This window comes from Dermacentor variabilis, chromosome 1, assembly GCF_050947875.1.
Source record: "Dermacentor variabilis isolate Ectoservices chromosome 1, ASM5094787v1, whole genome shotgun sequence".
Lineage (NCBI taxonomy): Eukaryota > Metazoa > Arthropoda > Arachnida > Ixodida > Ixodidae > Dermacentor > Dermacentor variabilis.
In genome coordinates, this window is record NC_134568.1 from 169,933,686 (window position 1) to 169,960,515 (window position 26,830).

Here is a 26,830-nt window from a genome sequence, read left to right on the forward strand (position 1 = left end):
ACTGGTGTCGACATTCACCCAATTTCTTTTTCTTACACTGAGACAGCCAGCACACCTCGAACAGCCACCTTGACTGTGGGTGTGTCAGTAGATTCCTGTTGTACATATGCTCATAATAAACTTCAGTAAACTTGAACTTGATAATAAACTTGAAGGCAGATGGGACATTGATGCATTGTTTTTTTGAACATTTATTGTACACATACAATATATGTTACACTTTGCAGTGCTACAGAGCGTATTTTGAAGCTTCCCCCTATATTTTGCACCTTTAATTACGTATGTGTTGTGTGGCCCTCAATGCAGTTCATGTTGTAGCAGCTGCTTTGTGTGTGTATCGCACATTGGCTTAAGCTCGTGATATCCACATACTTCTCTCACATATACAAAATAAAGTTCTATGTAGTCCTCAGTGTTACAACAAAAAATGAAAGTAAACAATCCGATCGTGGAATTGTGTTTAATACAGTGATTCCTATGACAGTTACTGAGAAGTTGACAACTTGAACTGGTCAATTGGTCCATAGCCTCCTCTATTTTTCAAAAATAAAGGAGGCAATGGATCCGTCATGGCAAGGAATTGTATGTATACATAAAAAGAGGGGGGTATGTGTGTGTGTGTTTGTAGTAGGGGGTATAGGATTAGGGCGGTACGAAAAAATGTACCAACACCGTCCTCTAGACCCATTGCGTTAAGGTACCGTAACAAAGCGTATTATGCATAAAGTTCACACAACCAACTCTGATATTACTGCACACGCCAGGCGACACGAGCTACATTTGTCATGACGCATTCGCGACTGCACCGGATGCCCTCCATATTATTCTCTTTAATCGTGCACACTGCACCGAGGCAAAAGAAAGATCATGGGCGCAGGTGCCTTTTCTCGACCTTGCGAGGCTCTGCTGCGCGTGCCAGGGTAGCTGTCTGTGCGAACACTCCCTGGCACACACACCTGCCTCGGCGGCCCCAACCTACGTACCGTTCTGCTTCGAGCTTTGATCCGCCCACTGTTACTTCGATGCCCTGGAGTTCTTGCGCCGCCTGCTTTATTATAATCTCAGGTGCTCTCCTGATACTTCCGTTTGTCGGTTACATGTGCCCTACAGCTGGATCAGTACTCATAATAATAAAAAAAAAACGATCTATCGTCGCGACGATAGATCGCGAAAGCGGCTTTTGCAACGTACCGCGCCCGTGCGAAGAGAATTACGGAACGCCAACGAGGAATCTGACCACAGCTTCGAGCTCGTAATCTCGTCGAGTAACACTCCTGCAACAGGCGTGACCGCTGAAAACCGCATACCGCCGGAAGCTTCAACAGGATCATCCCTCGGTTGCATAACTGCCACCTGTACGGCCAACATGGACCACACCCGCACCGTCCCGCAAGATAGAATAAAGAACCAACTTGTAAAGCCCAAACACACGGCTGCACGCACACATCACGAAAGTACAAGCGAGACGCCATGCTGCTACGCTGCTACTGTTGCCGGATTAAAACTGACTACTGTCACCAAGTCTAGCAAGCGTCTCAGGAGCTGGCAACCTCGGCGCGTAGCAACATGGCGGCGCTCTTGCGGTTCCCGATTTCAATGCATGGGCCCTATGGGTAGCTTGTCCTCTAGAGTCAGTATAGTAACTCTATGAGCTAAGCTATGGTAGCTAGAAACGTTGAAGCGATGCTAACTCTGATTGGTAACTCTGAATAAGAGTTACCAATCTCAAAGGCCATGCTTTCGACGTCTGCATGTACCGAAACTGCTAGCTGTGGTCAAGAACGTTGGCTGCACGGTTGCATGCAAGAAGGTTGCACGTTGGCCGATACCCAAGACGGTGTTTAAAATATAGCGGCCATTGCGTTTTTTAGCTTCTGCAATTGTTTTTGGTGCTATAGCTTTCGAGATTGGATTTTGTTTCTCCGAGTCAAGAGTACTACTAAGCTGCTCTAATATTTCTGGTATTCTAGTACGCTCTACTCCGTCGTTACTGTGATAACGAGGGCGCCGGAAAAGACGCCAGAAATGGTTCTATAATAGCACGTATTCTAAGCCATTTGTGACCAACGTTTCTGTGTGACGCCTTATGACATCATGAATTCTCATCGGCATCGTCGTCAAGCAACATCGCTGACAGCGCCCCGTAGGCGCAAGCAGCGCAACGCGCAACGGCCAGGCGGTTAATCCGTAATTGATGTTTGGATTTATTGCGAGAGCTGTTGTTACACAAAGCCTATACTACTATATGTAGTGAATATCTGTCAGTCATGCAAACTGCAGCCACCGTTACTCAAAATGCGATCACCCTCAAAGGTTCTGCCCAGATAGTCGCGGAGTTTTTTAGTAAGTCGCAAGGTCTTCTGCATGTGGTACATGATGTGTTGCTGTCATTTCAAAGAGCGTGATATTGAAAGGCGCCTGAGCTCGAAGTGAACTTATAGCCCTGTGTCATTTCACTTTCCGTTTGAATGCTTTTAAACTGGGCTGGTCGAATCTGTTGTTAGTTTAGATTTCTTGGGACATGCAAGGCGACCTTTGAAGGAACAGTGCTTTTGTGAACGTACCGATAGCCACGCAGACTTAATATGCTTGTCATTGTCTGCTTGTGTCCCTGATAGCTGTGTATATGTAGAATTTTGAACTTCGGTTTTGTATGCAAGCTAACGTTAACCTATGGCGATTGCATTTTACTCCCTTTAGTAAGAAACTACGCCTGCGGAGTGACGTACATACGTGTTGTGCTCAAGTTAACCCCCCATAATCCGACCTTTCTTTCTAGTTTTGTCATTGCTTTCTTCTTGGTTGTTGGCAACACGTTGTCGATAAGCCTGTAATTATTCAGTTGTCGCAAATACCTACTTGTTGGATAAGTGCACCACATAGAAAAAAACTTTGCTCATATACATACACATCCAATGTACCTGCAATGTATTGTGCAGTATTTAGTTCGACCACACGTAAGACATTCAAAATATCGTAAATTATCATGTAATATTGCCATTATGAACTAGAACTTTTGCCACAGCTCGTGGTGTTTGAGCATTTGATTGCACTTCAACTGATGGCTCATTTTTGTGTCTTGTAAAAATTGTGCTGAGGTATTGTTTCAAAGCCTCTGGTGTCTATCAAGTGGACTAGAAACTTCAGTATGGCAAATGTTATATCTCTACAGTGGTGTCTTCACCATTTACTAGGTGCATTGCATTTGTTGTGAGGCAAGAAAGTAGGCAAGTATACTTGCTAACATCTAAATATAATATAGAATAGTTTTCTGACTGGAAGCAGCATTACATATGGTGAATATTTAAGTTCAGTGCAAAGCATACTGGAGCTCCTTGCTGTGTCACGCTAAACAGACACATTTTAGGTTTAATGTGAATTTCACTGGTGCCACTTTAAGAGGACACTTGAGAGAAATACTGTATTCACATGCAAATAATGCAACTACAAATATAACACAAGCCTTTGGTCCCTCAGAAAAAAAAAATTATTGTAACACAAGGTGATGCTGCAAAAAAACGGGAAAGGCCACATTAAAGAGCATGATCGAAGGGCTTTATTTGTCACTGTGAAATGCTGTTACAAAATATAGGGAAAGGATGAGTTTCTGCACAATGTGCTCATTACTGCTGACGTCTTTGTCACTGTCGACAAGAAACGCGTTGTCTTTCTGCCACCAAGGTTTTGCATAGGCAGCAGCCTGTGACACAGTTATATACGACAAAATCTTTCACACATTGTGCGGTGATCCACTTTAGAAGACTTTGTAACACCAGTGAAAATAAAGTTTAAAAAAAATATATGTTATATTCGTGTCACGGTGCTTTCTTTGACTTTAAATTTCTGAAGAAAACTGCAGTTATATTCATGCAAACACTATTCATTTACAGTAGATTGGGAGACTGTTTCAGGTATTTTGACTAAGTCAGTCACGCCACATGTGGAAGCTTGGTGCACCAGAAAGGATGTGAAGCGACAATAAGTGGCTTTTTCTATTGAAATGGGGAAAGCAGATGGAACACCAAGGTGGAAAAACTCCAAGTTGGTGTCCTCACTTTAGCTCCTCTTGATGCCAGTTCTAGTGCAAGCTATTTATTAATAAAAGAAAAAGAAAGAATTGCATTGCATTTGAAAACAAGCAGAGACTCGAGAAGCAAAGCAAGTTTACTGCCATTATATTTAAAGCTGGTGCTGCGCATAAATTTTTAATGATGGCAAATGCCACCATGATAGCTGCAGTTAATGCAGTAAATTTACTTCCAACTGTAATGTTTAAAGAAATTATTTGGAGGGTTAAAGTGCAAAAAATGTCAGAACATTAATCAGCATATTTTATATCGCATAATGTTAGTTTACTTCAGAAATGTGATTTTGTGTGCATGTGTTTTGTGTGTGCTGCTAACGTTGGAAGCGAGAGTGTGCATTGTACACATTCAGAAAGACGAGTTGTGAGAATGCAATATGCTGCAAGTGGCATTAAGATATAATGCCATTAACTCTGTACATGTGGGACCACATGAATGGCATTAAACTTCAAAAAATGAAGCAGAGATTGTCATTTTTGTGCCCCTGCGGCGTGAGTATTATTGTTTCACTGTAGTGTGTACTTAAGAAACTGTGTGACTTGAAATATTGTTAGGCTTCATAGAATTCTGGCAATAGTGGATATCCTTACAAAAACAAGCATGTTATAATATATACCTGTAAAACAATAGCCATGTATTAAGTTTAATGCCAATTTATTTATGTGTTCTGTACAGATTATGGAATCAACAGCATACTATACCAGCGTGGAGTCTATCCGCCAGAGATGTTCACTACTGTCCAGAAGTATGGTCTGACAATTCTTGTAACAAGTGACAAATCCCTGCAGAAGTACTTGGATACAATTTTGGCACAACTAAAAGGCTAGTATATGGCATTTCCTTTTGTCTGTCCTTAAATTGGTGTATAATGCAAAATCCGAAGGTTGTGGGATCGTTCCCCACCCTGCGGCAAGTTTTTTTTTCATCCACTTTCATTTCCATTTATTGATTGTTTCTTTATTTCATCTGTTAAGCACAAGTAATTTCCCCTATGTCAGTGTTTGTTGGCTTCTTATGATACGAGTAAAAAGATCGTGCCCGTCGGTTAACCCCCTTTCTTCTCGTTTATTACATAACAAGGGTCGTGAATCTGGCAACACTGATGCCTTCAGGTAGCATGTGTGGGCTTATTGATCGGTTGCCTTCACCCAAAAAGATCATGTTCTTGTGACGCTTGCAGCAGAAAGGATGTTCCGTATCTGTCGCCAAGGTCTCTGAGTGGAGGCGTTGGCTAACACTCCCAGGTTTCTACCAGCAAACATAAATACCCAAGAAAGTGGATGGGGAGATGGCGCTGCGGTAGCTCAATTGGTAGAGCATCGCATGCGAAATGCGAAGGTTGTGGGATCGTTCCCCACCTGCGGCAAGTTGTTTTTTCATCCACTTTCATTTCCATTAATTTATCGTTTCTTTATTTAATCTATTAAGCACAAGTAATTTCCCCTATGTTGTCCTTAGTGTCAGTGTTTGTTGGCTTCTTATGATATGAGTAATAAAAAATCGGGTCCCCCGGTTAACCCCCTTTCTTCTGGCGTATAGAGAGGTTTCGTATGACATCACAGATGCGATGTTCAAGTCACATTTACAACTTACGTGATGCTGTTGTAAATAATAAATGGCTTCAAATAAGGCTCCGTGCTTCTGTGCTAGCAGTACTCAAACATGGTATCTGTAACAACATCATTGCATACCCATTATGAAATGTGGAAGCGATTGAGGTGGTCTGCTGCTGAGTGACCCTAAGCAACCACCAGAAGAGTATGTATTTAAGTCTAGCGGAAAGCTTGCACGGTGAACTTGAAGTTTACAGAGTGGCTGCTTTATCCCTAGCAGTTTTAGTGCTAAAAAATTAATTAAGGAGCAATGTGCTGCACATGTTTAAGTGTGCATAGCCTGGATGTTAACAATTTTTAAACTCTCCGATGTAGCAATAAAACTTGTTATAAAAGTATGTTTTTGATGTAGTTCAAAGAATTTATTTACTTGATCATTTTGTTTGGTGACCTTACAGATTGGCTTGAGGCCAAGGCCGTTCACCAAGTTGTTTTGGTGATATCCAGTGTTGACACTAAGGAAACTTTGGAGCGTTGGGAGTTTAGAATTCAGTCAGATGAGGAGATGACAATCAATAGGTGAGTATTTGGGCAGAGCTTAGCCAAGTCTGTGGTTGCAGAGGTGGGGTGAACTATTGCATATAGCTAAAATTCTCATGTCTGATGTTGATGAAATTTTATGGCTGTTCTGCTTTCATGCAATTTTCCCATGTGTACTTGTGCTTTTGCCAAACCCCGAGGAAGTTGCACCACATGTCCACAACAGCTATCTATTGAAATGAATATTTCCCTTACATTTTTTCTAGTTTTTACTGCTACAGATTCAGTTAGTACAGTAACTTGAAGTCTGACAAAAAAGCAAAGAGGCATTAGAGAGGTAATGTTTGCTAATTAACTAATGATTAATGTTTACTGAAGCTAGGCATAGGGGAGCTGAAATGAGGGCCACGGCTATGCCGATCTTGGTGTTGTCGTAGTCGTGGATTGGGGTCTAACTTCCCTTCAAGAATGAGGCTATCAGGTTAGGGTGATGAAAGCAGGAAAGATAATAAAATGTATATGTACAATATTTACATAGTAGCTTGTGACATCTTGGAGCTACTCTCAAGCTGGTTTCCCAAGCCAGATGTCCCCAACAGGCTTGTGACCTTAAATCCTCTTTGTGCGGTGGGTCTACCCACGAGTGACCAATCACCTCCCGAGTTTGGGGTGAGAGCTCCCCTGCCCATGGGACAGCACCTCTTTTCCTAGTATGCAGCTTTTTAGTATCATCAATGGGATCAACGGGATGACCATCATAATTGTGGCCTCCTGGAATATGGGTGCGCTTCGGGTCTTGCGGTAAGTTTGCTGAGTAGGCAATGCTGCTAGGACCACAAAAGACCTTTCTGTGGGACAGTCTTGGCTCGGCTTTGCCTTGGGGCTGTGTGACTGAGCGCCTAGCAGCCAATGTTGTATCGGTTGGCGGTGCATTGTGATCTGGCCAGGCTCATAAAGAGTTGAAACTAGGATTGCAACAGTGTAGAACTAGCCAGCTAGATTGCTGACTGAGTCTTTTGTCACTGCCGTGCTCTTGTAGCCTCCTGGCTCAGTTATTTGTGGTGAATCCCGGATATGTTGAACTTCAAGAGAATTGCAAAATAGTTCGATATATACAATAATTCGAAATATAAGATATGCCTATTTGAAGTTTACTAGAAAAGTTCACATGTTTCAGAGAGTTTACTGAGATAGTGAAAAGCAGGAAATCACCGATTTCCTTCCTCGAGGCCATGTCGAACACACAGAAAGTTTACTTATTTTTTGCACACAAATGCTAGTCGCTCGTGCTGTGGAGTGATATCAATGTTAACCCAAAAAAGCTAGCGTCATCCGGACGCAAGACTGCAGTGTGCCTCGCACATCAATGTGCTTGTTGCGCGTTTTTATTCAGGAAAAGGTGGAAATAAACACCGCATGGAAGCAATGCAGCCTGTATGGATATGCGCCTTGCCACCATCAGCGCGCTTGTACTGCAAATTGCGCATGACCACGCCTGGCCGCTTGTCTGTTACAGTATGCCATCCACTGTTTAAAAGGCTGGTAGTCATACATCGGCAATGGGTGAACCACACAGACGTGTTGGGTTTTGGTTTCGGAACCGACTTTCTCACTTGTTGTCTGCCTGTCACTTCTTGCCGCTCGGCGCTCCAACGCCTTGTGATCACTGAGTTTTCAGCCCTTTCCCCTCTGTCTACTATGTCGGTGAGTGCCGACACTACACAGATGCTGTTAAATTCGAAATTGGCTTTCAGCTCACAGAACATCGAAGTGCATTTCTAGTCCCACGTAACCCTGCGAGCATGAATAAACATGCACAGCGCGTACTTTGGGCCCGCAAATCACACAGTGGTGAGTCTTGTGTGCTGCTGCCATGATGGTCTTTCCACATAGTGTGGATGTACAGCATGCAGTGGTTTTGTGAAATCCAAACTGTAATGTGCAAATCTGTCCGAGGGGAATTGGGGTTAGAATCATTTTGGCTGCTCATGGAACCCTAAAACGGCGTTTGCTGAGAGCCTTTGTCTACAAGAAGCAAACCTGGCGGTGCAGATATCTCTAGTTCGGCATCCCCCCAGAAAAAAATTTTTGGTTTCCTCTTATTGGATTATGAAACAATAGACCTGATACACTGGTAAAACTGATAGCCTGTATTGGTCTATTAGCTTACTGGTACCGCAGCTGTGGCCAAATGTTTAGGGTATCTGCTTCGGCTGTGAAGAGTGGTTCGTTCAAAACCCACCGCTGTACACCTACTGATATACAAATTGGGAACAAGCATCCCCCGGCCAGGGGTGTTGGCTTGGGAGAGGCTCTACTAACCTTGCTGTCCCCTTCGTGGGATAGTTTCGAACTAGAGCAACCTACAAAAGTGATATTGCTATGCGTGCGGGTCAGACTGCACTCTTGCACTGGCATGCACTGGGGAAAGCTGCTGGAATTCAAACACACAACCAGTCCAAGCGCTCACCGAAGCCTTGGGCTATGCCACATGTTGGCTGATAGAATGCATCGCTCGTCAAAAGGAGGTTTGGGCCGCTCCCATGGTGGCCATTTTCCATGTGGCGTCCCAATGCAGCTATTAGATAGGGACACCCTGGGGCTGAGGACAAACACCCCTTTCTAAGCGTTGAGGTCTCATAATGGCCAAGCACTTAGCCACAAGTGTCCTTGTACTGGTAGGTACCCAGCAGCAGCACTAGTCTATCTCCCACAGCCGCAGCAGATGCTCTTCAACAAGGTCGTCTGTGGTTGGACAAGGGGCACCAAGAGACCACGTACATGATCCCTATAGGCCCCCTTTCAAGATGGGAACCCCCACAAGTACTCAAGCCCCAGACTGCAAGATATCTAGACCCATTAGAAAAACTGGTGGCTTATCAGTGTATCAATCTTATTGGTGTAGATAGCACTGTGTACCAAAGTAGTTTGTTCTACAAAGGTGCATTAATTGTTGATTTTAAAGCGAAAATTTCTTGGTGAACCCTCCTGGACTTTACTGTTCGTAATTGCTGCTGCTGTCTTGCTAAATAGCTCAAACACAGAACGGCACTCGTATAATGACTTGTAGCCGATATATAGCCCCTTCTGTACTGCCCATACAGATGTGCTGGTGACCAGCTCTGTTCTCTTCAAAATTATGCAGTGAAACAACAAATGATACCTAAATATTCTCACTGCAACAAATATGCCGCTTAAAATGCATAATTACTAGGACTGTGCGAATATCGAATATTACTGAATCGAATAGTGAATGTTCGAATAATTCGATTTGCAAATGGAATATCTACTATTCGATTTATCGAATATTCAATATATTCGTACCTGCGCAGTGTCACATGTCGCGTGCGCTGCGGAGCCCCTCGTGCTCGATGCCACCCAAGCGAGCACTTCACTTTACGCTGCAGAAGGACCGCCGAACACATTGTGGACGGCCCACCGCGGCCAACACGGTAGTGATCTTTGTCACTGTGAATGCTCCCCAACGTCGGCCCAATGCTGGGATCACACACACACACAGCACATAAATGCCCCAATTCGCAGAATGGCACCGCGTCGGCTGGGGCTGCCTCTGTCGGTAGAAGGTTCATCCAGGTCAACAGGACTGATTGAAATGGTAATGGGACATGGACAGAGGGAACTGCAACATAAGCAGTGCGTATTTCATGAAGTACGAAGATTGGGCCAATTAGCCGCCGATAGGCACATAGATTGTGTTGGATATGTGGCGACAAACTTCCCGCCGCTAGCTTCAACAGCCGTCAATCCAACCCGCATGCGGGACCTTGGGATCGATCACATGATGAGGCATCCGTATAAACATACTAGCGGCAAGCATTCCACGATGACTTGCAGCTCCTTACTATATCAGCCAGCAGCGAATTTTCATTAAAAAAATGAAACTATGGGGTTCTGGGTGCCAAAACCATGATCTGATTATGAGACACACTGTAGTGGGTGCTCCGGAAATTTGGACCACCTGGGGTTAACTTGCACCTAAATCTAAGTACGTGGGTGTTTTCGCATTCTTCCGGGATTCGATCCCACGATGTCGTGCTTAGCAGTCCAACACCATAGCTACTAAGCAACCATGGCAGGTTGAATTTTCATCATGGCAACCATGGATTCCTCCATGATGGCAACAATGCCTAGGCCATTTTTTTTTCAGTCAATTAATCAATTTATTATTAGACAATATTACATTTACAAAGAAAATGTAATACAGAAGGACATCCCAAAGTAAAAACTGTCAGGGGTACTTCCTGTTATAACATGTCTAAAAATGTAGAATATACGATTAGCAATGAAGGTAAATCAGCGGGAAAATACAAATCAACATATTAGAAGTAATTAATCAAACATCTGGTAGTTGAAGGTTACACAGAAATGAGCAGTACCTAATTCTAAATTGAAATACACGTGAACATACGAACATTACAGTAATTGAATAGGAATATAATGATTATATGACATCAACAGTGTGCAATCCAACAAAGCAACAGAATGAGTATAAGTTATAAACGGCAATAATCTGGGAACATAAACCGCGAAAAACAATGAAACATTTCTACACAGCAATGTATACATACGTACGTACGTACGTACATATAAACATACATACATACATACATACATACATACATACATACATACATACATACATACATACATACATACATACATACATGCATGCATGCATGCATATAGTCAAACCCACTTATAATAATATTCAAGTGCCACAAAAATTCCATTGTTATAACCGGGTTGCATGACAAAAAATCAAGATGGGGGATGGTGCAGCTGTTCCAAGAAAACTATAATGGTGCGGAGGTCAGTTCTCCTCCCCACCACCTTCCTCCATCCGGCTTCTGATTGTGTTGACTCGTTTAACTGTTTAACTCTGCTTCCTGCACGCTTTGATCGCATGTTAACAAACTGCGACTGTCTGCATTCAAGAATGGCACTGATATAACAACTGCAAAGAGGGGTCACGGGTGACGAGCTCCGCCAAGGCATGACTTTGGCGGCCTCAAAAGGTGCCTTTTAAGGAATGCGGGAAGGTTGCCGCGGCAGCATCTCAGCTTCAGAAATCCAGAAGAAACGCTGGGACATAATCGCCACAAGCATCTCGCCACGTATTTCCAACTGGCTTGCACGAGAAAACCGCATGCCCGTCAGCCTTGTTTGCTTTACACAAAGCTTGCCAACATCCTTCTCCAAGGCATCCAGCTGCTCCACGTATTGGAGCAGAAGGTCCCTCGCGAAAACAAGCCAATGAGGGACTGAATCATCTACAAGTCTTCCCGCAGGGATTATGTTGAGGCAGCCTGCCCTACCACATCAGCGCTACCACCGTGGCAGTCACTGTTGCTATCCAATGCAAGCAAGTTCACGATGATCGCCTCCTCGGTTAGAAGCACTTCGTTTCCAAATCTGTAGCACTGCACTTTCTTTTCACCGGCAATGTCGTGTATTGCCGATGATCCGCTGGCTGATCAGTCATCTTCCGTTTTGGTGGTGAACCAAGTGAAGCCGAGAAACAATATGGCCAGGAACGACTTCAATGTGACGAACAAAGGCAAGCACGAGCGACTTAATCTGTTGGCAGAATTGTGCTGAGTGAGGGCCATAGAACAAAGCACCAACTGTGAGGGCCCAGTGAGAAGTCTGGGAGCAGCACCGGCAGCGTTGTCAGTGCAGTTGGCACGGTCTTTTCAGGTTTTGGAGGGTGGTGCAGCGCAAAACTATGGGCACAGCCCATTTGTGTTCATAGGGGTGGAAGGGCGACGGGAGAGATGCGCGCGAGTCTGACGTGCATCTCTCATGGAGAGAAGCGCGTGGCGGCAGTTGGGGTGGCGGGCAATCATGCAGCGCCGTGCATTTAGCATTTTCTTTTTTCTTTACAAGGATTTCGCATTCCATTACCTTTCGGCACGGACACCCTGAAGCCAGACTTCATTGTTATAACCGATAATATTGAAGGGGACATTGTAGTAAGTGTGTTATTTCCCCATAGAAGACATACAGAAGTTGATGGTGCAGCAGCTTTTTATTGATAAGCGATATATTGTTAAAACCTGTGTTGTTATAAGTGGGTTCGACTGTGTGTGTGTGTAAATCAGGTAACATATGTTGTAAGTAAAAACTGCTTTAGAAGCCACTAGAAACAGTGTAGTGAAGGGCATGACAATATTTGATGGCAGAGAATTTTCAAACGAAATTGCAGAACATTTTACTGTAGTTAGTGTTGATTTGAGGAAGCAAGAGATTATTATTTTCAGAAAACCGTGTGTTATTTGTATTGTAAAGTTGTGTTGGGGGAAGTAACTCTGTTGGAATGCCACTGGTTGCACTTCTAAACAGTATAAGACCTAGTTTAAATTTAAATGTGCAGGTTAATGGTAGAATTTCAAGAGTGCGAAAAATAGGTGCTGCTGATGCGGTATATGAACTATGGGTAATTATTCGGACTGCCCGGTTCTGATGGTAAATGAGGGATGTCAAGTGTGTGGAGCAGGCACGTACGTACGTATATTTTGGGGGGGGGGGGGGGGGGGCTCAACCCAAGGTAACTTTTCTATGCAAATGAGGTGGAAAGTACTTTTACTAGTACAAATGTGAATGATGCCCACCATTTGCCATAAAGACGCGTAAAGCCGCAAAAGAGAATTGAAATAACGTGTACCTCACAGGTACGCCTGTGAGACACATCTCTTCTTTACTTGGCAAACAAAGAACCACATGAAATGGACTCGCGCATGAAAGATGTACAGGAAGAACCTTGCCAAGAACAAGTTAACAAGTGAAAATGCAAAATAAAGATTTTTAGTAACGTTTTTTGAATTAGCTCTGGAAGAACTGTAGAGAAATGTATATTTGCGGAACAGCCACAGTTCTTTTGCATCCCTCGTTTACTGCTCTACCAAGTAGCAAAACCGACTCGTGTTGTTATTTGGGAAGTTGCGTAACGATGCGTGGTCACCAGTCCCATACAACTGCGTAGAGCGCAGGATGCTGCAGTTCTAGACGTACTGCGCACACTGCGGAAAGTTAGAACTCTCTCCGCCACCCCCCCCCCTCATTAGCATAGCAGGGAAGTGGCTACATCAGGCGGCTCGATTGATAACTGTAGAAGTGTCATTCAAAACACACGTAATTATTCTCCAGTTCCGGCGGCATTTTCTCTACTTCCTTTTCAAATAAAAAGATGTTTATCCATAAAGATTTTCACAAACAACTTTCGCTTTTCCTCCCTATTTGGCTGTTGGCTTGGCTTTCTCGCTTAGTAGATCGCCTAATTTCTCATCTTCTTGCAACTCTTGTTTCCAGTTGCCAATTTTGCGCGAAAAGTGCTGTACAATAAGGGAAAAACGAGACGAGGTAACGGGTGACAGTCATATTGCTTATGGGTTTAAGGGTTATTGCAGGGTCTGATGATCGACGCTGTTTCGCAATATTTTATTTTCCACCTTATCTAACCCATATCGCGGATATATGTTACCGAGGATCTGCCAGCGTCGTGGCGAGCTGTCACTAGATGAAATAATGAAGCAAAAGGAAAAGTTCAACGCAACGGGCGTTTTCTCCGGCCACAACTCGTTCCACGAGCATACAGACTAGCCGAATATGAACCGAATCCCTTTCCTGGCGCTGGATCAGTCTAAACAAAGAAGGTTGAACTAACGAAGCAACAGGGATCTGCGTGATCGTTGAATAGATGGTGACATGAAAATTGTTGGCCATTATAAATAAAATAAAATATTATAATTAAAACAATCAACTACGCCCTGCCTGCTGCAATAGATGGTGACAACTGAATTCATTTCGAGTTAATTGCACGGGCACCGAATCGATGACAAAACTGGCCTCCACACCCCAGGAGATGCCGATAACTATCGCCACCCAAAAGCAGTGAATTGACTAGTCCACTCCGTGAATATGGAATGGCAGCGAAAGCTGACGACAGTCAAAGCTCTCAAACGAAAAGCAAAGTGTTTCACATCCGCTGTGGGTCGGCCTGATGATAGTGCAATATCGGGCCGACCCGCGGCGGAGGTGAAGCAGGCGTTAAGAACCCCGCATACGTGGGCCGATCCCGAAAGTGGTGCAATGCCGGGTCGGCTCGGCATTGCACCACCTCAATTTGTGTTATGTGCTAGTTTGGGGTAACACTACAACTGAGAACCTACACAAACTCGTTTTAGTGCAAAATAGGGCAGTCCGCGCGGTATCAAGTGCTTCTTATTTAGAATACACCGCGCCTCTTTTTGAAAAACATAAAATCCTCAAAGTTAGACATTTGTACACTTACACTCTACTGTGTTCCTATAAGAAAGCAGTTCAGGGCAGATTATGTGCTTTTCTCGATATTGCACAACTTGAGCACACCCCGACAGCATATCCTTTTCGGTATCAACCGCCATGTCACGTTTGTTTTTTGCGCACACAGTACGGCAGACAGAGAATTCGGCATACATTGCCAACATTAGATCACTATGACACACTAAACATTGACATCACAATGTTAATGAAGAAAGATATAAGAAGTTTATTAACGTAATAAAAAAATTGTTTTGTTGTGTCTAGCCATTGTATTATGTATATGAGTATGAGTACTTATAAGTACTTATGAGTACTTAGTCTTTCCGTTTCATTCTTGCTTCCTACATGTACTTAGAGAGGCGTGTTTGATTGTTATGTAATCTTTGATTCATTGTATGTCTGGTACAGTGCTTTTTATGAAAGTTTAGTAATGCTAAATGTGTTTCGCCTCCATTGCTGATGGGTGGCTGGAGCCCAGTCAAGCTGCAGTGTAGCAGCTTTTTCTTCTGCCACCTTTTTAGCCTTGTAATGTTGCGAAATAAAGTTGCTTTGATTTGATTTGATTTGATTTGATTTGATTGGCCCGCGGTTGAGGTGAAACAGGCATTAACTCGTCATACGTCGGCCGATCCCGAAGATGTTGCAATACCGGGCCAACCCGCCATGAAGGTGAAGCAGGCGTTAAGCGCTCCCCATATGTGGGCCCATCCCGAAGATTCCGAAGAGCACGTTATAGGTTCCGGAGTCCACAGGGGTATGTGCCATTGATCTTGGACCCTTTTTCCACTATCACCAGAATCGACCCACATGATGTTTTTTTCTGTTAACGGACGCCGAAAAAAACTACGGAAGTTAGTCATACACTGCTTTCGCTGTAAAAGGCAGCAAAATGTTGGCCACCAAGTAGATTGATTTGTCGATGCTTTACGAATATGTGAGGAGTGGTGCCTTGGCCGGATGGGGGGGGGGGGGGGTATGTCGCTTAATTTCGAGGGGGGGGGGCCTTGGGTACGTGCCTGGTGTGGAGGATGTGTTGCCCCATGATGAAATGCAGTAAGTAAGGTGACTGTTAATGAAAGCGTAGTAAACTGATCTTAGAATATGTTGCTGAAAACAATCTTGTTCGAATGAGTACGCAGATGCGAAAAGTCGGCTTCTTAGTGACAGAATTTACTTGAATGTTATACTTAAGTGGAAGGTCTAATGGAACACCTAGAAAAGTAGTAAATTTAGATGGGGTAATAACACAGTTATTGATGTATAGTTCAGGGGTTATTGTAGCCATTTTTTTTGATGAGTAAAATAACATAAAGTTTGTTTTGACAGGGTTTACCTTTGGCAAGTTATTTTTACACCAAGAAACAAGATTTGCAACATCGGTATTTAATTTTTGTTGTAGACTGTTAATGTCTTTATCACTGGTGGATATCGTTCTATCATCAGCATGGAAGATGCAATCAGAAAAATGAAGTAATGATGGTAACTCATAAATTTAGATGAGGAATAACAGAGGACCCCAAATTTAACCTTGTGGAATGCACTGGTTAGTTGTCATTGGAGAGGATAAAACACTTCCATAGCTAGCAACCTGGGTTGTGTTAGTAAGGTAGCTTTGCAGAAGGTAAACCAGGTCCACAAATTCCAAATGATTGAGTTTAGTGTACAAAATGGAGTGGTTAATAGTGTCAAAAGTTTTAGTTAAATCAACAAATACAGCCCTTGCCAATAGTCCATTATCGATAAACGGCTTTATGCTGTCAGTTAGCTTTATCAGCGCTAATTCGGTTGATAAATTAGCACAAAAACCAAAATGCTTTAAGTGTCAAAGGGTTAAATTTTGTTAGGTAGCTTCACAAGGAGCTTCTCAATTGCTTTACTAAAAAATGGGAGTATGGCTATAGGGCGATAATTAGAAAAAATATTTCGTTCTTCCTTTTTAAATACAAGTGTTACTTTTCCTTGTTTGAAACTTGTTGGAAAAATGCCGGTACGAATTGCATTGTTAATAACATCGACGCTGCTTTGTCGGGCTTCAGCAACTATACGCCATGCGCAAAACGCCGACAACGCCGTCTCTCGCCAAGGCTGCAAAGCGTAGGCAGGCTCGGGCGAGCACTGTTCCCGTCAGCGCTTACATGCGTGCTGTCATGTTTGTGTTCTCGATCATGATTTAACGCTTCTGTCAGCCTTCAGAGAGGTCTTCAAATAACTGTGGCGTAGTTGGGTGCCTTAAAACATACAAAAACTCGCCAGGCACACACTTAGTTTCCTGTGCTGCTTCACGAGCAAGAGCGACGGCGGCAGTGGATCGTGGCTGCTCAACGGAGAAGATAAGCAATCGTGCTCTGTTTACTGCAGTTTTAGAGTTATTACTACATTATTATTTTTTGCTTGATGTTGCTGCACCTTTAATGAACGCTTCCACATTTAAACTTGGATTAGATTATTAGATTATGAGGTTTTGCGATCCAAAACCACGATCTGATTATGAGGCATGCCGTAGTGGGGGACTTCAGAAATTTGGACCACCTGGGGTTTTTTAACGTGCACTTGAATCTAATAAGTACACGGGTGTTTTCGCATTTCGCCCCCATCGAAATGCAGCCGCCATGGCCGAGATTCGATCTCGCGACCTCGTGCTTAGCAGCCCGACACCATAGCCACTAAGCAACCACGGCGGGTTGTTTAAACTTGGTCGCCTCGTCTAGAGTCCAGAAGATACAATAAACATTAGGTTGTTGTTACTGATGAGACGGGATGTCCCTCTTTCAAAAAAGGAAAGATGCAAAAATCTAAGCTAGAGAATGCAAAGCGAAGCTGTGGAGAGAGAGAGCAAGAAAAGGCAGGGTAGGTTAACCAGAGGCGAGTTTCCGGTTTGTTACCCTGCACTGGGGTGAGGGATATAGGGTTTGTAAAGACGACAAAGAGTGAGAGGAGAAAAAAAAAAGAAGAAAAAGAGAAAACAGGTAACAGAAAATGCGTTCCAATCAAAGGCGTTCACACAGGCCGGTCGATCTCAAAAAGTGCAGTAGCGCTTGCACGGCCTTCTGATGCGATGTTAAGTCTCGTCGATGTTATAAAATTATTTCTTCCGACAGAGGCTGGTCGTCCAATCGCTTTCCGTCAGCATGACGGAAAGCGATTGCCTCTGCACACTCTAGTGCGGGCACTGGCATATAAAACATGGCAAAGCTGTGAAGCGCTCATTGTGTTTAGATGCTTTGAACAAAGGGCTCTATATAAAAAGCAGGTGACGGCGCCTTCAAAAAAGCGCCACGCAATCTCCCATGCTTTGCACGGAATCGGCTGTTGCTCTTCTTATCGATGGCACTGAAATGCGACTTGCGGCAAGAACGTTCGTTCGGTGTGCGCTCGCCTCGGCTATTTGCATGTTGACTGTACAACCTAGCGTCTGTGAGCATTAAAGGCTTTTTTTGACAGGGCATTCAACCTCGTTTTGAATGCCACTTAATATCACTTCGCGGTAATGGGAAACGCCTGAACTTCAAACCCCTAATGTCAGCAACTAATGCAGATTTTTACCCCAGCTGTGTCATGCGTTGCGATCAATTCTGAAACCTTCATGTTTCCTTTTTTGTTTTCTTTTCTTACTAGTCGTGCTAGTGAGTGTTTGTTCTCTTTTACTTCTTTTGCATGAAATAGGTCCATATATGTTCATGTTGCTTCACTGTAGTCTCTGCTTTGAAAATGATTTTGATGTAGCACGTGGTTTACAAGAATTATTTAATGCCATGCTTTGTATTTGCTTTCAAACTGTTAATAGTGTGTCAACATACTCTTTTAACTAATTAAAAAGTGCTGCATGGGCTATTCAGACTCGGAGCACTATAACAGGCGATACAACATACGGTTAAATTCTGTATTCGGGTGTGATGGGTGATAGTATTAGTAAAAATTATGGTGACACCAAAAAATAACATAAAATATAAAAGCAATATGCTCTTGACTGACCAGGGAGGCCAATTTCCAGCTATGATGTCTTCTGATATCTCACTCGCGTGCTCCCATGAAATAATTGAAACGCTCTGCTTGATTAACGATGGAACATGTGAAATCCATGCTGTGCAGTGCTAAGACGCTAGCATAAAAGCAATCAGCCCTTAATTATTGCCGGAGTCCTATATGTACTATTTCTCTCAAGCTAATTGTGCTGGTTTGCAAGCTTTACCATCGCTGGCTTCTCACGTGGCTGCACCTGTGCGAACCATGCATTCGCAGGAGCGACGGTGCTCAATCAATCTACTGTAAAAATACACGGCATGTAAACTAAGCAAGTGTGGGATAAAGAACATTGGTTGATGGGCCAACAAATGAAGCCATTAGCGGCCAGGGCGTTATAATGAAAACGGCATACAGGCGATAAGCTCCACTTCGTAGGCAAGCTTGTTGATGCTCATCTGCGGCAAACACTTGGCGTGTAAAATGACATTGTTGTCCCAGACAGCTGTTAAGTCAGATACATGTCCACTATGTACAGTGCCATTTCCTTGCGCACACTGACACCGCAGAAGTAACTATCTGAGACGTGCACAAGCGGCAAATAGCACAAACACACTTCAATTTTGCCTGCAGTGGAAGCAGGCATCTCTGGCACGAGGCCCGCCTGCGGTTCCAACGGCCGCTGCTATGCAGCTTTCAGTGACGCCCCTATAGGCGCTGCGCATGGCATATAAAGTTACGGTTTGATTCCGAATCAACGCACATCTACCACACAACACTTGGAAAGCTGACAAACTTGCAACACACAGAACAGCAGTCTCGTTACCGACGCCATTCATAAATGCACATCGGTCTTCTTATATATATATATATATATATATATATATATATATATATATATATATATATTAAAAGCTTCGAGCAACACACCACAAAACTAGCTTTCAATTTACACAGCTGTTGCGAAAGTGTCATGACCTGGTTACATGCATTGGCATGGATGTCAGATAAACGGGGGGGGGGGGGGGGGGGTGCAGCGTCGCATGAATTTGCCACGACTCTACATAGTGTAGAATCTTTCCCAGGTGGCAAATCACGCCGAACCTGACAATTAAACGGAGCGGACAGCACCTGCTCTTCACTGTTGGTGCCGGCAACGCCACTTATGTGACGCGCAGTCCCTTCCGTCTGTTACGGAGGTAGGCCTTGCAATAACTCTCGTGCCGTAAAGTTGGGATTGCCCTTATGCATTTTGGAAAAAACTGGAAAGCAAAACTTTCTGTGCAATAAATAAAAGATTGCCACAGAACACAGGTCCGCTATTAAACTGAGAACTTCATTGGTATTCAGTACAACAGAGCACCACTAATGAACTAGTTTTAGATTAAAAATAGCACTTAATTTTATTCACCAGAAGTTCTATTGATAAAAAAAAAATTTCCACAGCTTCATATACTAGAACCGAATTGTAATCAGTGCTGGCACACTAATTTGTTGTTCCCTTAAATAAAAGTAGACCATACTGTATGTCTTGATTGCTACGTACCCATGTTACTGATAGTTTGCTAGATTCTTGTTATGTAATGCCAGGAGACTTCCAAGCAGGTGAAGCACTGTATTTTCTTGCTCAAAATTTGTAAGCATTAAATTTTGTTTAAAATTTTCTGATATTCTATATTCAATCTGATAGTTGTCTTTTTTTTTTCTTGATTTGATGTGATATTCGATTCAAAGTCTACTATTTGATATTCGCACTCCCTTAATAATTACATTATGAAAGCAAAGTCTTCTGTGTCTTCATTTTCAATGTTTGGTGCATCTGCTTGGTCTAGAATATTTGTCGACAAATGTTCGCCTCTTTCCGCTTTGACTCTGAAACTGTGTGCTGCCCACCTCATGTTTCCCACTTCGTTAAATTTTGGAGTTTGGTTTCTTTACCTCAATGGGTTCACTGCCCTGTGTGCACCTCTTGCCTCGTGAAGCTCATCTGTTGGCGATCAACCATCGCTTGTGGTAGTAGCATGCAGCGACGGATTGGATTTGGTCGTGTCAGCAGGCAATTGCAGCTAGCAGCTCCACGTCACGACAGCGTCAAGAATAATATGGACAGTGCTTCTGGTACTTTCTGTGCACCCTGTTTTGTAATCTGAGCAAAAAAATTTGAATTTCTTTGTACAAATATTTAAACTTCAGATAGTATTTCTTAAAGGGACACTAAAGGGAAATACTAACTCCAGCTAAAGTGATGGATTAGTGCTCAAGAATCTCTAAGGTGTCAATATTATCGTGAACAGGGCCGCAATAATCGAGAAATCTAGGTAAATGCAGGACGTGATTAGAGACTCCCCCGGGACATTCAAGCACTTGCCCGATGACGAAAGCACTCCTTAGTTAAATTCTTTCACTGGTATTCAACTACTCATTGCAAAAAACGTCCTCATTGTATTATAAGATGAAATACAATGCTATTTGTCGAGTTCCATTTCATGTTTAGAAAAAAGAACTCATTGAAATTACCGTTGGCAACGACATGGGCAGTCGAAAGTTTTCGTTTTCACTCGACTCTGTGCTGCCCACGCTTTCACGTTTCAGTACTTTCCTGATCGCATAGTGCTGTGCTGGTTTCGCAGGCTCCCAAAACATTTTTTTTTAATGATGTGAAATTACATATGCAGTTCTTATTGGAAAGAGCATGCTGTAAGTTCTTAGAACACAAGAAATGATAGTTGAAGGGGTATGTCACGCATTTGGATCAAGTCCAGCTGATCTCAATCCTCTGAACGACTTCATGCACGAACCTGCGTATAGAAAATGAAAATGTTGCCACTGCAGATGATTTTAATGTGCTTGATGAAAATGGGACCAAATGAAGCTGGTTGCACGGGACCATGAAGCAGCCGTAGCAACTTTTTCTCATCGGCTTACTCTGGCAGTAATTGAGTTTATGAATGTCTACTTGTAGTAACAAACAAGAAGAAAGGGGGTTAACCGTGGGACCCGATTTTTATTAGTCATATCATGAGAAGCCAACAAACACTGACACTAAGGACAACATAGGGGAAACTACTTGTGCTTAATAAATGAAATAAAGAAACGATAAATTAATGGAAATTAAAGTGGATGAAAAAACAACTTGCCGCAGGTGGGAACCGAGCCCACAACCTTCGCATTTCGCGTGCGATGCTCTACCAATTGAGCTACCGCGGCGTCGTTTCCCCATCCACTTTCTTGGGTATTTATTTGTGCTAGTAGAACCCTGGGAGTGTTAGCCAGCGCCACCACTCACAGACCTTGGCCAAGGTCTGTGAGTGCCTGTCAAACATCTGTGCCTGTCAAACATCCCCACCACCCTCCCATCTTTTGTTCAAGAGACGCTGCACTTCCTTCGAATTATCAGTGGCATCTACGCCAACCAAATCCTTTCCGACCGCGCTATTCCAGTCACTTTGGATGTTTCTGCCTTTTACACTAACATACCCATGAGTGAAGTAATTGAAGCTGTATCGAAATCCCTCGCAGTCAATCCCCAAGCTAACGCTCCTGAAGTTTACCTGTCATGCCTTAGGTTAGTTCTCAGACTCAACTATTTCGAATTCAATTCTATCCACTACTCGCAAACTTCCGGCACTAGCATGGAAACACCGTTCGATCCCATGTATGCAAACATTTTCATGGGACAGCTTGAAGCAGACCTGATAAAATGCTACCCTTTAAGACCCCATACCTATCTGCGTTACATTGACGACATAATTATAATAGGGGAACACTGCACAAGCGCGTTAATAGACTTAATTAGCCATTTCAACCGCTTTCACCCGAGTATTAAATTTACTGTTCACCACTCTCCTAGTCAAATTAACTTCCTCGATATGTGGTCTACATCAATAAACCCATGGCCCTCAGTCCTCAGCAGCTGTGGAGCACCTGACCAAGGCGGCGGTCAGACCTGTAATGCAGCAGAGGGGGCTAAGAATCTCTGGGTTCAGACAGGCTGCCAATGGAAACTGACCCTGTCAACCTTGAATTTCCGAACTCTCTCGAGTGAGGCTAGCTTAGCAGGACTCCTTGCAGAACTATCAGACATTGTTTGGGATATCATCGGCCTTAGTGAGATTAGAAGAACTGGTGAGGCTTATACATTGCTAAATAACGGCCGTGTCCTCTGCTGTAGAGGTCTCCCTGATAAGAAGCAATTTGGGGTAGGATTCCTAATCCACAAGGACATAGCGGGCAGCATTGACGAATTCTACAGCATTAATGGGATGGTAGCAGTAGTCGTAATGAAACTTAATAAGAGTTATACAATTAAAAGTAGTACAAGCCTACGCTCCAACATCCAGTCACGATGATGAGGAAGTATATTAGTTTTATGAAGATGTTGAATTAGCGATGAGAAAAGTGCAAACTCGGTATACAGTAGTAATGGGTGACTTCAATGCAAAAGTGGGGAAAAAGCAGGCTAGTGAACAAGCAATTGGCAACTACGGTGTCAATTCTAGCAATGCTAGAGGCAAGATGCTGGAAGAATTCGCTGAAAGGAAAAAACTCAGAATAATGAACACCTTTTTCAGGAAGCGTAGCAACAGAAAGTGGACCTGGAAAAGCCCTAATGGTGAAACAAAATGAAATTGATTTCCTACTTTCTGCCGATCCCAGCATAGTGCAGGATGTAGAAGTGATAGGTATGGTAAAGTGCAGTGATCATAGGTTAGTGAGGGCTAGGATCCACCTCAATTTGAAGAGAGAAAGAGTAAAATTGGTCAGGAAGAAACAGGTCAACTTAGAGGCAGTAAGGGTAAAAGCAGACAAATTTAGGCTGTTACTTGCAAACAAATTTGCAGCCTTAGAGAGGTGATGATAATGATGATGATGTAGAGCTAATGAATGAAACCGCAACGAGGCTGACTTCAGAGGCAGCAACTGATGTGGGAGGCAAGGCACCAAGGCAACCAGTAGGCAAGCTCTCCCAACTAACAAAACAAAGGACCTAATAAAGAAACGACAAAGAATGAAAGTGTCCAACTCAAGAGAAGATAGAATTCGCGGAACTGTCAAAACTGATCAACAAGCCAAAAATAAGTTATCTTCGAAACTATAACGTGAGAAAGACTGAAGAAGTTGTAAAAAATGGACGCAGCCTGAAATCAGTGAGAAGGAAACTTGGCATAGGACAAAGCAAGATGTATGCACTGAAAGTTAAGCAGGGTAATATCATCAGCAATCTTGAAGATATAGTAAAAGCAGCGGAAGAATTCTATACTGACCTGTACAGTACCCAGAGGAGTCAGGATACCTAAATTAGAAAAAGTAGCGAACAGGACACAGAAACTCCTCCTATAGCTAGCGATCAGGTCAGAAGGGCCTTGCAAGACATGAAACAAGGAAGGGCGGCAAGAGAAGATGGAATAACAGTCTATATAATCAAAGATGGAAGAGACATAATACTTGGAAAACTGGCGGCTCTTTATACGAAGTGTCTATCGACTGCAAGAGTCCCAGAAAACTGGAAGAATGCTAACATTATACTAATCCACAAAAAGGGAGACATTAAAGAATTGAAAAATTATAGGCCTATTAGCTTACTCCCATCCCAGTATTATATAAAATATTAAAGAATTGAAAAATTATAGGCCCATTAGCTTATTCCCAGTATTATATAAAAATATTTACCAAAATAATCTCTAATAGAATAAGGGCAACACTCGACTTTAGTCAACCAAGGGAACAGGCTGGCTTCAGGAAGGGATACTCTGCAATGGATCACATCCATGTCATTAATCAGGTTATCGAGAAATCCGCAGAGTACAATAAGCCTCTCTATATGGCTTTCATAGATTATGAAAAGACATTTGATTCAGTAGTGATACCAGCAGTCATAGAGGCATTACGTAATCAAGAGGTACAGAACGCTTACGTAAATACCTTGGAAAATATCTACAGAGGTTCTACAGCTATCTTAATTTTACATAAGAAAAGCAGGAAGATACCTACAAAGGAAAGGGTCAGACAGGGAGGAGACACAATCTCTCCAATGCTATTCGCTGCATGCTTGGAAGAAGTATTCAAGCTATTAAACTGGGAAGGCTTAGGAGTAAGGATCGACGGCGAATATCTCAGCAACCTTCGGCTTGCCGATGACATTGTTCTATTCAGCAACAATACAGGCGAGTTACAACAAATGATTGAGGACCTTAACAGAGAGAGTGTAAGAGTGGGGTTGGGGGAAGGTTAATATGCAGAAGACAAAGATCATGATGAATAACCGGACAAGGGCACAACAGTTCAGGGTGACCAGTCAGCCTCTAGAGTCTGTGAAGGAGTATGTTTACCTAGGTCAATTAATCGCAGGGAACCCTGATCATGAGAAGGAAATTCATAGAATAATAAAAATGGGTTGGATCACATACGGTAGACATTGTCAGCTCCTGACTGGAAGCCTACCATTATCATTGAAAAGGAAGGTGTACAATCAGTGCATTTTACCAGTGCTGAAATATGGGGCAGAGACTTGGAGATTGACAAAGAAGCTTGAGAACAAGTTAAGGACCGCGTAAAGAGCGATGGAATGAAGACTGCTAGGCATAACATTAAGAGACAGAGAGAGAGCAGTTTGGATTGGAGACAAATGGGTATGGACAATATTGTAATTAACCTCACGAGAAAAAAATGAAGCTGGGCAGGTCACGTAATGCGCCGGTTAGATAACCGTTGTACACCATTAGGTTTACAGAATGGGTACCAAGAGAAGGGAAACGCAGTTGAGGACGGCAGAAGACTAGGTGGATCGATGAAATTAGGAATTTCGTGGACGCTAGTTGGAATCTGTTGGTGCAGGACAGGGGTAATTGGAGATCGCAGGGAGAAGCCTTCGTCCTGCAGGGGACACAAAACAGGCTGCTGCTGCTGCTGCTGATAGAAAATGGAAAACGGAGAACAACACTTTACCAGAAGCCTACGGATAGCCAGCAATATTTAGACTACAATAGTCATCACCCGTGACACTGCAAGCAAGGAATTTTTGTCAGACAAGCGAAACAAATAAGAAGAATCTGCAGTGGAGGTAGCGATTATATCCACCACCTAAATGACCTTAAAGCAATGCTAGCAGAAAGAAACTATCCACAAGTTCCTCTTGATAGAGCTTATGACGTCGCATCAAGATTGGAGAGGCATTCAGAATTAGCTAAGAAACGACCTACACCAGAATCTGACAGAGTGCCAGCATTTATAATAAAATATTCTAATGCCCTCCCAAACATAAACAACATCCTACAAAAATGTCACCCAATATTATCAAGTAATGAGCATCTGAGAAAAGCATTCCTGCAGGCACACCAGCTTCACCCCCGCCGCGGGTCGGCCCGATATTGCACTATCTTTAGGCCAACCTGCGGCAGAGGTGAAACACTTTGCTTTTTGTTTGAGAGCTTTTACTGTCATCAGCTTTCCAGGGTGTCTCCCAACCGGGAAAACCGGGCATTCTCAGGGATTTTGAGTAGTCTGGAAAACTAAGGGAAAACTCAGGGAATTTGTGCATCTATCAGGGAAAATTAGCTGTAATTTTATTGAAAGGGAACGAAAGTCACGGTAATGTTGGCGTGAGTAACGGAGGAATCGTAACGAATGGTCTTTGACGCCGCGTCATTGGCCGGAGGAGTTGCTAGAGTACATTCACCGAGCGACTTTCCGGGTGCCAGATAATTCGGACGGCTTCACGGCACCACTACTTACCCCATAAAGTCAATGTATAAGAACGTCTGAAATTTCATACACAAGAACCCTTCGCCATCCGATTTTCCAAACTTTTTGCCGTGACCGCAGGTCCGAAATGGCATTAATAAAAGCCACAACCCCCGTCATTTTGATAACCTTGCCACCTCAAACCGGCACACTCGCACGCAGATCCGCTGGCAGCCGTAGCCACAACCGCGGTGATGCTAGGCCTAGCTGCTTCGAGGATCGGTATTAAGCTTCTTGCTGTTTTGTGCGGTGTTTTTCATTGCAAGAATTCGCCGTTGTCAGCAATGGCAGCAACACCGCCTTTGTGGTCATCGCAATTGGCTTCAAAGTTGGAAAGCACGATGCGTTGCATAATGCCTGTTCATTAGAGCAATGTTACGCTGTGAAGCATAAGTGCGGGAAGGGGCAACTGTCAAGGGACACAGTATGTATTCCTTAATTATAAAACCATGCACCCGCCATCTCCTGTCACAGTATGAGCACCGATATGCCTTATAAGTGTACTGGCAGGCCTTCAGAGCTTTTTCAGGCGTGCCTGTGGCAATTTGAGCCCTTAAGGGCTGTAAAAGACATGCATTCATATTTTTCTGGCATTCTCACGGCCCCTAGGGTGTTCGAAAAATTGGAGGT

The 26,830-nt window shown here is 43.3% G+C and overlaps 1 protein-coding gene across 1 annotated transcript in view; it reads left to right on the forward strand.

Moving 5' to 3' along the window:
* The first annotated feature begins 2,132 nt into the window (after positions 1-2,132).
* mad2 (mitotic arrest deficient 2) overlaps positions 2,133-26,830 on the forward strand; it is a 31,304-nt gene continuing 6,606 nt past the window's right edge. Inside the window, exons 1-3 of the mRNA XM_075699398.1 lie at positions 2,133-2,343; positions 4,761-4,907; positions 6,097-6,217. Coding sequence (XP_075555513.1) covers positions 2,268-2,343; positions 4,761-4,907; positions 6,097-6,217 — 344 coding nt within the window. The 5' untranslated portion in view covers positions 2,133-2,267. The remainder of the gene's footprint in view (positions 2,344-4,760; positions 4,908-6,096; positions 6,218-26,830) is intronic.